The sequence below is a fragment of the Scyliorhinus torazame genome, chromosome 5, assembly GCF_047496885.1.
Source record: "Scyliorhinus torazame isolate Kashiwa2021f chromosome 5, sScyTor2.1, whole genome shotgun sequence".
NCBI lineage: Eukaryota > Metazoa > Chordata > Chondrichthyes > Carcharhiniformes > Scyliorhinidae > Scyliorhinus > Scyliorhinus torazame.
Window position 1 is genome coordinate 162,255,620 of NC_092711.1, and position 13,237 is coordinate 162,268,856.

Sequence of the window (13,237 nt, forward strand, 5' to 3'; positions counted from 1 at the left end):
TAATCAGAAAAAGACCCCAAAAAACAAATATTTTTAATGAAACAAGTTTATTAATGAAACAGAACATGGGTTTAAAAATAAATCAGAAAATGACTTGAGGATCAAAGACAACCAGAGTAAAAGAATAACCAGAATAAAAACATGTTCACAATGTTCGAGACCTAAATGTTTCTCTTCAGCTCCGTGTATCCTGCTCCCGTGACTCCCCACATTGGACATGGGCACTGAACCTGGGGGTCACGTCCCCATTAACCCGTTACCCCACCGCCGAACCCGGATTGGTTGGGGGTCCATTTTCCAGTCAGTTCTCCAGCACCTTCCTGTCTCTTTATTAATGTCACACCCATGGCAATTTCCCAACTGGGGCACTGGCTCCGTTATTCCCAGCAAAATTCAGTCCTCAGCTCCATTGCCTGGCTGTCATTGACACGAGCAACAGAGAGACAGAAAGGTGCCCAAGGCCCAAATGGGAAGTCCAAACTTGTGGATTAGGATCTCCGTAAAGATCAGTAACTAATATTAGAAAATCAAATTCCCTGTCAACAAATTAGAGGATCACATGACAAAACTTCTTTATGACTTTTGCTGCAACAAACAAAATAGAAGCAACATTAACTAAACATCATTTTTGAAGGAAACCTACACACTAAAGTGTAAAATATAACTTTTCCCTTTTACACAATCTAAAATTCCACTCCACAATTATTCTCTATTCTCAAATATACATCAGATAATCCAAAGGGACCTGATAGTAAAAAGATCAAAGATTGTGGGAGAATCTAGAAATTGAAGTCACTTTAAAAGTAATAACTTGCACATTTAAGGCAGAGGAGAAATTTTTCTCTCTGAGGGGCGTGAGTCTTTGGAACTCTCTTCCTCAAAGGGCAGTGGAAGCAGAATCTTTGAATATTTTGAAGGCACAGCTGGAAAGATTCCTGATAAGCAAGGGGGTGAAAGGTTTTTGGGAGGTCAGTGGGAATGTCGAGTTGACGTTACAATCAGATCAGCTATGAACCTATTGAATGGTGGAGCAGCCTCGGGGGGCCGAGTGGCCTACTCCTGCTCCTAATTCGTATGTTATCACATCCTTTATAATAGATTGTAGCATTTTCCCTCCTACTGATGTCAGGTTAATGGGTCTGTGGTTCCCCATTTTCTCTCTCTCTTCTTAAATATTGGGGTTACATTTACCACCTTCCAATCTGCAGGAACCATTCCAGAATCTATAGAATTTTGAAAGATGATCACCAATGTGTTCACTATCTTTACAGCCACCTCTTTCAACACTCTGGGATGTAGAGCAGCAGCTTTTGGGGATTTATTAACTTTCACTCCCATTATTTACTCCAGTACTACTTTTTCACTCACACTAATCTCTTGCAGTTCCTCGTGCTCACTAGTCCCTTGGTTCTCTCGTGTTTTTGGGACAATTTCTGTATCTTCCTCTGTGAAACAGACTCACATTGTTTAGTTTCTCTGCCAAGATGATCAGAGGATTGGATAGGGTGGACCTTTTTCCTCGGATGGTGATGTCTAGCACAAGGGGCCATAGCCTTAAATTGAGGGGAGATAGATATAGGACAGATGTCAGAGGTAGGTTCTTTACTCAGAGAGTAGTAAGGGTGTGGAATGCCCTGCCTGCAACAGTAGTGGACTCGCTAACACTAAGGGCATTCAAATGGTCTTTGGATAGACATATGGATGATAAGGGAATAGTGTAGATGGGCTTTAGAGTGGTTTCACAGGTCGGCGCAATATCGAGGGCCGAAAGGCCTGTACTGCGCTGTAATGTTCTATGTTATATTTCCTTATTCCCCATTATAAACTCTCCTGTCTCTGTCTGGAATGGACCCACATTGGTCTTTGCTAATCTTTTCCTTTTCACATTCCTATAGGAGCTTTTCCCATCGGTTTTTATGTTTTTCACCAGTTTGCTCTCATATTCTATTTTCTCTTTATCAGTTTCTTGGTCCTTTGCTGAATTCTAAAACAAGTTCCCAATCCTCAGGCTTACTACTATTTTGGCCACTTTATGAGCCTCTTCCTTTGATCTAATGTAATCTTTAACTTTTCTTGTTAGCCACGGGTTGCATCACTTTTCCTGTTGGATTTTTGCTCCTTAAAGGAATCTATGTTTGTTGTTTGTGTGTGAAATAAGAATCGCCAAAGTCCCAGAGGACCAGAGTCTGCTTTGCCCTCTGAGAGAGGGAGAGAGCTGACTGGTGGTGATTGAATCGGAGGGTCACCACACCTCAGGCGAGTGGCAATTTTGAAAAGGTGGGGCCTTCATGGATAACCTCAGTCAGTACGGGAGTTGAACTCCTGATGTTGGAGTCGCTGCGCATCACGAACCAGCCATCCAGCCAACTGAGCTAACGCTTCTTGTTGTGAACTCGCTGGTGCCTCCGCAGGCTGGATAACGTAGTGAATCCCTTTCCACATCGAGAACAGGTGAATGGCCTCTCCCCAGTGTGAACTCGCTGGTGTGTCTGCAGGCTGGATAATTCAGTGAATTTATTTCCACACTGAGGGCAGGTGTACGGCCTCTCCCCAGTGTGAACTCGCTGGTGGCTCTGCAGGTGGGATAACTGAGTGAATTCCTTCTGACATTGAGAGCAGATGAAAGGCTTCTCCCCAGTGTGAACTCGCTGGTGTCTCTGCAGGTTGGATAATTGATTGAATCCCTTCCCACATGAGCATGTGAAAGGCTTCTCCCCAGTGTGAACTTGGTGGTGTGTCCGCAGGTTGGATAAATCATGGAATCTCTTCTCACACTGAGAGCAGCTGAATGGCCTCTCCCCAGTGTGAATGCACTGGTGTGTCTGCAGGGCAGATGGATCACTGAATCCCTTCCCACACTGAGAGCAGGTGAACGGCTTCTCCCCAGTGTGAACTCGCTGGTGTCTCTGCAGGCTGGATAACTGAGTGAATTCCTTCTCACACTGAGAGCATGTGAATGGCCTCTCCCCAGAGTGAACTTGATGGTGATCCTTCAGATAGGATAAATGATTGAATCCCTTCCCATACTGGGAGCAGCTAAATGGCCTCTCCCTTGTGTGAACCCGGTGGTGTGTCCGCAGGGTGGATGAATCACTGAATCTCTTCTCGCACTGAGAGCAGGTGAACGGCCTCTCCCCAGTGTGACTGCGTCGATGAATCTCCAGCTCTGATGGGGTTCTGTATCCCTTCCCGCAGTCCCCACATATCCATGGTTTCTCCATGTTTTGTGTCTCCTCGAGTCTCTCCTGATCAGAAAATCAGTTGAAGCCTCGTCCACACACAGAACACGTGTACGGTCTCTCCCCGCTGTGAATGGTGAGATGTTTTTTCTGGCTGTGTACCTGGTTAAAGCTCTTTCCACAGTCAGTGCTCTGGAACACTCTCACTCGGGTGTGTCCGTCTCGGTGCTTTTCCAGTCACACTGATGTTTAAAATCATTTGATGCTGACAGATTGGGCAAACATTTTTTCTTCCCCTTTTAGATTCAAAGGCCAATAATATTCAGGTCACAAGGAATCTGGTGACTCTGTCAGATTGAGACATTACGTTTGAGATTTCTGTCTGTAATTCCTCCTCTTCTCATATCCTGTAAAAGGAGTTTACAAAAGACTGTCAGTCCAGGATAGAAATTCAGAACAGAGAATTCTCGTTTCTAGAGAACATTTTGTCCTCTCACATTTCCCAATACCTAGTCTCTAATACCTATTTCGCCATACCTAGTCTCCAGGGAGTGGACTCGGAGGGCGGAGTGCCAGAGCAGTAAGTACAAAACCCTGACCTCGTGAATTCGAGGCCTAGTCTCCAAGGAGAGGATTTGAAGAGGCCGAGCATCAGAGTTGTAAATATAAAGACCTTTCCTAGTTTCCAGAGTGTGGATGGAGAGGTCCAGATTTTCGGAGCCAAGTAAAATAGCTTTCCCTGGGGATTCGCGGTCTACTCGCCAAGGACAGGACTTGGAGGGCCGGAATATTAATTCCTTACCTCGGGGATCTGTGGGCCAGTCTCCAGGGAGCAGACACGGAGGGGTGGGGTATCAGAGTTGGGCGTATAAACACCTTACCTCGGGGACTCCAGGGAACGGACTCGGAGAGCAGAGTATCGGAGATGTGAGTATAAAAACCTTACCTCAGGGACTTGCGGCCCAGTCTCCAGGGAACGGACTCGAAGGGGCAGAGTATTGCAGTGTTTTTCAAACTTTTTTGCTCGGGACCCATTTTTACCAACTGGCCATCCTTTGTGGCCCAGTTCGGCTGACCTTTGCTACGCATGCCGGCTGACCTTTGTGACCCTCGCCGGCTGACCTTCGCGACCCACCATTTTCACTGACCTTTAATGTGACAGGTGAGCCTGCTTGGTCCTCACGATCTCACTTTCTTTGTTATTCAATGTTACATTCCTGACAATGACTTCAGCTGATTTAAAATCTCGCTGCAGCCGTTGAAAAAAAAGGTTTGCCCTCAAACTCGCCATGTTTCATCTTCAAATATCTTTGAAGTTTTGAGGGTTTTAAACTTTAATTTCCCAGTGCTTCCCTGCATATAACACACATGAACTTTGAATCCTGATTTGCAGAGGCACAATGAATAACGCACACCTCATGTAATCTTCGATATGCTGCTTTGTTCCTGTTTTCAGCTTCTTCTTCATGGGTTGTTCACCCAGAGGCCCAGGAGTTCACACCAGCACTGCTGGCAGCTGCAAAATGGAGGAATTGCTCTCACACCCAGGACACGGACGGCACCGGACAGGGCACGTGATCTGCTCTCTGCCGCTGCTTCTGGTGGAAGGACTCCGTCGTTTGCTGAAAAAGACAGGCCCTGGACAGCACGCTGACATCAGGAGAAGGAGATCCACCCCACTGGGCTCCGGACCAGCCCACTGCTTAATAATAATCTTTATTAGTGCCACAAGTAAGCTTACATTAACACTACAATGAAGTTACTGTGAAAATCCCCTACTCGCCACACTACAGTGCTTGCTCGGATACACTGAGGGAGAATTCAAAATGTCCTCATCACCTAACCAGCACGTCTTTCGGGACTTGTGGGAAGAAACTGGAGCATAGAATCACGACAGTACAGAAGGAGGCCATTCAGTCCATTGAGTCTGCATCGACCCTCTGAAAGAGCACCCTACCTAGACCCATGCCCCCATACTGGTTATCCAGTAACCCCACCAAACCCAGAGGAAACCCACGCAGACACGGGGAGAACCTGCAGACTCTGCACAGACAGTGACCCAAGGCGGGAATCGAATCTGGGATTCTGGTGCTGTGAAGCAACAGTGCTAACCACTGTGTTATCGTGATCTGGCACACATCTGTGGGATGACCGGCAATCTCAAAGGTCCGTTGCAGCCAGCATTTTTAAATGCCGGTCACAACAGTTGGGCGTTCCGCTCACAATCGGAAATGCCGGGACCGAATGCCGCGATCCTCCCGAAACCTGCCCACAACCTACCCGTGGGTTGCGACCCTGAGTTTGTAAACCCCTTCAGTATTGGAGCTGTAAGTACAAAACCTTACCTGAGGTATTGGAGGCCTAGTCTCCAGGGAGAGGACTCGGAGAAGCGGAGTACTGAAGCTGAATGTAAAAACCTTACCTCGGGGATTCGCAGCCTCGTCTCCAGGGAGCGGACTCGGAGGGAGGCGTATCGGAGATATGAGTATAAAAATCTTACCTCGGGGATTCGCAGCCTCATCTCCAGGGCGCAGACTCGGAGGGGCAGAGTATCGGAACTGTGAGTATAAAAACCTTACCTCGTTGATTTACAGCCCAGTCTCCAGCGGGTGCCTGGTCTCCAGGGAATGCACTTGGAGGGGCACAGTTTCGGAGCTGTGAGTATAAATTTGTACTGGTTGGAGACTTTAAACCAAGGGGACATAGTCTAAAAATTAGAGCTAAACTGTTCAGGAGCGATGTTCGGAAGAACATCTTCACACAAAGGGTGGTAGAGGTTCAGAATTCTTTCACACAAACAGCAGTTGATGTTCGATCAGTTGTTAATTTGAAATGTGATTTATAGATTTTTGTTAAACAAAGATTTGATGGGACATGGGCCAACGGCAGGTATATGGAGTAAGGCACATTCTCCCCCAGTCTGCATGGGTCTAACCCCCTCAATCCAAAGATGTGCAGGATAAGTGAATTGGCCACACTAAATTGCCCCTTATCATAAAACAAAAATTGGGTACTCTGAATTTATAGAAAAAAAGAAAAAAAAGATACACGGAGTTAGGTCACAGATCAGTCATGGTCTCCTTGAATGATGGGATAGGCTCAAGGGACTGAATGGCCTACTCTGTTCCTATGTTCCTAAAAGCTGTAAATCTCCATCCCACGCACTCTCCCTCCAATCTCACTCTGCTGTATCTAATATTCACCCTCCCAATTCTCCTGAAGGTGCTGATTCAGGCTGATTGAAGATCCATGCTCACTGCTTCCTGTCCTGGGCACAGAGATCATAACAAACAGGAGCTGGGTTCTATGTTCTACCTCAGCGCCATTTTCCCACAGTATCCCCCATCTCCCTTGACATCTTCAAAATCTAGAAACCTGATAATCTCGGTCTTGAAAGTACTTGATGACTGAGGCTCCACAGTCTTTGGGATAGAGAATTCCAAAGCCTCACCACATCCTCGGGTGAAGAAATCCCTCCTCATCTCGGCTTTCTCTCCATTTTCCTGCCGGTTCCCCATAATCCAAGACTCCCTCGTCAATCAGAAATCTATCCAACTCAGCCGTGAAGGGCAGCATGGTAGCACAGTGGTTAGCACTGCTGCCTCACAGCCCCAGGGTCCCGGTTCAATTCCGGCCTCGGGTGACTGGCTGTGTGGAGTTTGCACATTCTCCCCATGTCTGCGTGAGTTTCCTCCGGTTGCTCCAGTTTCCTCCCACAGTCCAAAAGATGTGCAGGTTAGGTGGATTGGCTATGCTAACTTGCCCCTTAGTGTCCGAAATGTTAGGTGGATTTACTGGATAACGGGGATGGGGTGGAGGCAGACTCGATGGGCCAAATGGCCTCCTTCTGCACTGTAAATTCTATGATTCTATGACTCCCAGACTCCACTGGTCCCTGTGAAAGAGAATTCCAGAGACTAACAACTGTCTGAGGGAATCGATAACTGGAAATACATTACATAGCTACAGCACAATTCGACAACTAGAAATAATAATAAATATACTTCATTACAGAACAATAAATAATATATCTAATATGTACCATATAACAACTAGACATATCTCTGTCCGATATTAATTTACTATCCCCTTAAATGTCTGCCATCTCCTGTGGAATGTGTCAAACTGAGGGAGCAAAGGATGTCAAAGTGTTAGAGAGAGAGACCTGGGCCAAGCTTTCCAGAGTCTGCACCCTCCCTGGATTCACTTCCTTTCCCTTCAGTTGCTGCAAGTGACCAATTGAAGGTGAGAATGAGAAAAGAAATGGAAAGGGGGAGAAAAGAAAGTGTTTTACTCACAGATGTTGGAGACAGGAGGAGGTTTCAGTCTGCATGAAGCTCAATCTTCGTTCACACAAAGCCAGCGCTCTGATTGGCTGGAGCAACAGAGTCCTTCCCGTCCTGTACCTCTTCCCATTGGTCACTAAATCAACAGGAAGGTCAGGGGGTGGGCTCTCCTCCGCACATGCGCAGCTTCCCCTCTCCCTTGGACATGCGCAGTCCCGGGTCTGGGGGAAGGGGGAGATCACTGAGCGGCTTCTCGCTCTAACCAAAGCCATCAGCCAGTTACCTAAAAACCTTGTCTGGAGGAGGTTCTGTTGTCGGGTTTTTCTCCCTCAACCGACAGTAAATTAATATCAGAGAAATGTCCAGTGTTGTTAAATGGTGCAGATTAGATATATTATTGATGGTTATGTAATTAGGGCAGCACGGTAGCATTGTGGATAGCACAATTGCTTCACAGCTCCAGGGTCCCAGGTTCGATTCCGGCTTGGGTCTCTGTCTGTGCGGAGTCTCCACATCCTCCCCGTGTGTGCGTGGGTTTCCTCCGGGTGCTCCGGTTTCCTCCCACAGCCCAAAGATGTGCAGGTTAGGTGGATTGGCCATGCTAAATTGCCCTTAGTGTCCAAAATTGCCCTTAGTGTTGGGTGGGGTTACTGGGTTATGGGGATAGGGTGGAGGTGTTGACCTTGGGTAGGGTGCTCTTTCCAAGAGCTGGTGCAGACTCGATGGGCTGAATGGCCTCCTTCTGCACTGTAAATTCTATGAAACCTATAATGAAGTACATTTATTATAATTTATAGCTGTGTAATATTGTGCTGTAGCTACGTTATATTTTTCCAGTCATCTCCTCCCTCAGAGGGTTGTTAGTCTCTGGAATTCTCTTCCACAGGGACCAGTGGAGTCTGGGGGCCACTGAATATATTCACCGCTGAGTTGGACAGATTTCTGATTGAGAGGGAGTCGAGGGTTATGGGGAACAGGCAGGAAAATGGAGAGAAAGCTGAGATGAGGAGGGATTTCCTCACTTGAGGATGTGGTGAAACTTTGGAATTCTCTCCCCCCAAAGACCGTGGAGCCTCAGTCATCAAATAAAAATCCAGGATGGCACCAGAGCGAGGCAATGTCTTGCAAGCTGTGCCCAGCATACCCTCTAATTCTATCTTTTACTCTCGTTCTATGCTTCCAAAACTTAATTCTAACTGTTTTAAACTCTCTAACAATGTTCTAATTCAATTACTTACATCCCAGTTATGACTGTACCATTACATTCTGTAGTCTCTCTTTCCTTCCCTATGTACGGTTTGCGTTGTCAGTATAGCATGCAAGAAACAACACTTTTCACTGTATACTAATACATGTGACAACAATAAATCAAATCAAAGTATTTTCAAGACCAAGATTGATAGGTTTCTAGATATTGAAGATATCGAGGGATATGGAGGAAAGTGTGAGAAAATGGTGCTGAGGTAGATCGACTGATGATCCCACTGAATGATTGAGCAAACTCAATGGTCAAATGGTGCACTGCAGCTCCTGTTTGTTATGATCTTTGTCCAGAACTGGAAGCAGTGAGCATGGATCAGTCTATCAACTTTAATCAGCACCGGGAGAATTGCGAGAGTGAATATTAGATACAGCAGAGTGAGACGGGGGGGGGGGGGGGGGGGGGGGTGTGGGATGGAGATTTACAGCTTTTGGGGAACTAGAGAGGAAAGAATGTTCCAGTGAAAGGAGAATTGTCTGTTCTGAATTTCTATCCTGTACTGACAGTGATGACTTTTGTAAATTGTTTTTACAGGATATTAGAAGAGGAGGAATTACAGACAGAAATCTCAAACGTCACATCTCGATCTAACTGAGTCTGGGGATTCATTGGGACCTGAATATCATTGACCTTTGAATCTAGAAGGAGAAATGTTTGCCCGTTCTATTTCAAAAGATTTTAAACATCAGACTGGAAAAGCACCGAGACACACACACCCGAGTGAGAGTGTTCCAGAGCACTGACTGTGGAAAGAACTTCAACCAGTTACGCAGCCTGAAAAAACATTGCATAATTCACAGCGGGGAGAGACTGTACACGTTCTCGCAGTGTCATCAAGGCTCAAACTGATTGTCCGACCTGTAGAGTCAAAAGGAGTCTCAAAACATGGAAAAACCGTGGAAATGTAGGGACTGTGGGAAGGGATTCAAAGCCCCATCTGAGCTGGAAGCTCATCGATGCATTCACACTGGGGAGAGGCCGTTCACCTGCTTTCAGTGTGGGAAGGGATTCACTCAGCTATCCCACCTGCAGTTACACCAGCGAATTCACACTGGGGAGAGACCATTCACCTGCTCTCAGTGTGGGAAGGGATTCTCTCAGTTATCCCAGCTGCTGAAACACCAGCGAGTTCACACTGGGGAGAGGCCATTCACCTGCTCTCAGTGTGGGAAGGGATTCTCTGATTCATACACCCTTCAAATACACCAGCGAATTCACATGGGGGAGAGACCATTCACCTGCTCACAGTGTGGGAAGGGATTCCGTGTTTCATCGCACTTGCAGTCACACCTGCAAGTTCACACTGGGGAGAAGCCATTCACCTGCTCTCAGTGTGGGAAGGGATTTAGTGTTTCTTCCACCCTGCGGGTACACCAGAGGCTTCATACTGGGGAGCGGCCATTCATGTGTTCTCAGTGTGGGAAGGCATTTAGTGATCCCTCCCATATGCGGAGACACCAGCATGTTCACACTGGAGAGAGGCCATTCATCTGCTCTCAATGTGGGAAGGGATTTCATGATTCATCGCACCTACTGGGACACCAACAAGTTCACAAGTGATTACAGAGATTGCATTCTGCTGTTATTGATCCTGCTCTCAATTAACATCCAGGACTGCATTTTGTTCATTCTGACAGTTGATGGTGAGTTCCTGCTGGTCTGACCAGCCTCACGACTTTGCCTGTAGTGGCATTGAGACTTTTTGTGAATACTTGGTTTCAGATTTCACAAGGATCACAGAGTGAAAGGGTGTTTGGAAGTTGGAAGATCTTTAGTTTCCATTTCTGTTTGGTACCCCTCGAAAGCATGCCATGTTGCCATGAAGATGGCCTATGGTGTTTACATGGTTAATTTGTTTAATTTATCTGAGTGTTTTTCACAGAAGGAAACTCAAGGTTTCAGGGGCAAATTGCCTGGGGTAGATTGGGAACTTACAATAAAAGGTAAGACAGTAGGTAGGCAATTGCTAATAGTTAAGGAATTGTTACATATTTACATCAAATACAGATTCCTTTAAGGAACAATAATCCAACAGGAAAAATTGTGCAGCCGTGGTTAACAAGTAAAGGTAAAGATTCCATTAGATCAAAGGAACTAAGAAACCGATAAAGGGAAAATGGAATATGAGAGAAAACTGGAGGCAAACATAAAGAACGACTGGAAAAGTTCCTGTAGAAACGTGAAAAGGAAAAGATTAGCAAAGACCAATGTGGGTCCATTCCAGGCAGAGACAGGAGAGTTTATAATGGGGAATAGGGAAATGACAGAGAAACTAAACAATGTGTGTCTGTCTTCACCTCGGAAGAGACAAAAATAATCCCAAAAATACTAGAGAACCAAGGGACTAGAGAGCAGGAGGAACTGAAAGAGATTAGTATTAGTGAAGACACTGAGACACACACACATCCGAGTGAGAGTGTTCCAGTGCACTGACTGGAAAGAGTTTTAACCAGTTACACAGCCTGACAAGAACACTGCATTCACAGTGGGGAGAGACAGTAGGTATATTTGGTGTGATCAAGGCTCTAACAGAATATCCAGATTGGAGAGATACAAGGAGACGAAAAACATGGAGAAAGTGTGGAACTGTGTGGACTGTGGGAAGAGACCGTTCACCTGCTCTCAGTGTGACATGCTATTCACCACTTTATCCATCCTGCAGAGCCATCAGCGCATTCACACTGGGGAGAGGCTGTTCTGCTGCTCAGTGTGGGCAGGGATTCACTTGGCTATCCCACCTTCGGAGACACCAACGAGTTCTCACTGGGGAGAGGACGTTCACCTCTCAGTGTGGGAATGGATTTGTTCAGTTATCCAGTCTGAAGTCACACTGGCACATTCACACTGGGGAGCCAGTCACCTGCTCTCAGTGTGGGAAGGAATTCAGATATTCATCTAGCCTCCGGGAACATCAGCAAATTCACACTCGGGAGAAGCCATTGTAGACTTGGGCCCAGGGCTGAGGTACCTGTAATATATATCTATATAAATATTAAACATATAATATTTGGAATATGTATTATTTTCTACATACCCATTAACAATATATAAACCTAAATTAAAATGTTGTGTAGCAGCCTGTTAAATTAAAATCCAGTAACCAAATTTTAAAAAAGAATTTAGAGTACCTAATTCATTTTTTCCAAGGGGCACTTTAGCTTAGCCAATCCACCTCCCCTGCACATCTTTTGGTTGTGGGGCAAAACCCACACAAACACGGGGAGAATGTGCAAACTCCACACAGACAGTGACCCAGAGCTAGGATCGAACCTGGGACCTCGGTGCCGTGAGGCAGCAGGGCTAACCCACTGTGCCATTGTGCTGCCCATCCAGTGACCAAATTGACCAATTATCATGTTACAACAGGCCAACTCTGACGTGAGGTAATGGTCACTTTTGGGATAAAAGTAGAGGTTCTGAAGGTCTTCCTTGCTGGCCAAGTACTGAAGACTCCCGAGGCCGAGTTCCAAGGAAATTACTGTTAAAGAAGGAGCCAGACTCCCGAGGCTGAATTCCACAAGAATTACTGTCAAAGAAGGAGCCAGAGAGGGTTACGCTTCTACAGACTGATCACCTGCATGAAGTTGTAAAAGTCAATGTCTTAAAGTTGTTCAGAAAACCCTTTTTATTTAATAAACTTATTTTTAAATTTACTATCCAGAAAGTTCTGCCTTTGTCTTCATTGGTTAAAATCTTATCTGAACCAAAGTGAATTTATTCAATGGTAAGTTGGGGGTGGCTGATATCAATTAAGTTCCAGATAACAAGTACGATATTACTTCTTGATTTTATTGTTATTTTATCACTGCACACAGAAACAAATGATAAAATAGTTAGAATTGAGGGCAGCACAGTGGGTTAGCCCTGCTGCCTCACGGGGCCGAGGTCCCAGGTTCAATCCCGGCTCTGGGTCACTGTCCGTGTGGAGTTTGCACATTCTCCCCGTGTTTGTGTGGGTTTCGCCCCACAACCCAAAAAGATGTGCAGACTAGGTGGTATGGCCACGCTAAATTGCCCCTTAATTGGAAAAAATGAATTGGGTACTCTAAATTTTTTTTTTAATAGTTTGAATTGTCCACAGCAATCATCGACATTGTTGACAGAGATATAAAGTAAACAATATAACAGACACTTATAGTTTTGAGAATCAAGTTACACGTAGAGACAAGTGTTGACACAGCAGATAAACAAGAATTTGATGAAAATCGCTTATTGTCACAAGTAGGCTTCAAATGAAGTTACTGTGAAAAGCCAGTAGTCGCCACATTCCGGCACCTGTTCGGGGAGGTTTGTACGGGAATTGAACCGTGCTGCTGGCTTGTCTTGCTTTCAAAGCCAGCGATTTAGCCCTGTGCTAAACCAGCCCCTACCAGATGATAATTGGTCCGTATAAATGTTGGTTCCTTACATAGAGCACCAGTGAAAAATGACCACAGAAATATGGAGGAAAACACGGTTTAAAAAAAAAGGCAAAGATAATCTATATAATGAGTGGGGTTGGGTTGTGGGCG

The 13,237-nt window shown here is 45.7% G+C and overlaps 2 protein-coding genes across 3 annotated transcripts in view; both read left to right on the forward strand.

Annotated features, from left to right (window-relative positions):
• Positions 1–13,237, forward strand: part of LOC140422239 (uncharacterized) — a 262,902-nt gene that overhangs the window by 69,823 nt on the left and 179,842 nt on the right. The gene's annotated exons all lie outside the window — the stretch shown is intronic.
• On the forward strand, positions 7,680–12,332 carry LOC140420343 (uncharacterized). 2 transcript variants are annotated; one of them, XM_072504361.1, is made up of 2 exons: positions 7,680–7,770; positions 9,261–12,332. In XM_072504361.1, exon 2 carries the CDS (start codon positions 9,612–9,614, stop codon positions 10,284–10,286), a length of 675 nt encoding a protein of 224 aa, XP_072360462.1. In that variant the 5' UTR covers positions 7,680–7,770; positions 9,261–9,611; the 3' UTR covers positions 10,287–12,332. The 2 variants fall into 2 exon arrangements, with proteins under 2 accessions (XP_072360462.1, XP_072360461.1); XM_072504360.1 differs by having other exon boundaries at positions 7,698–7,804.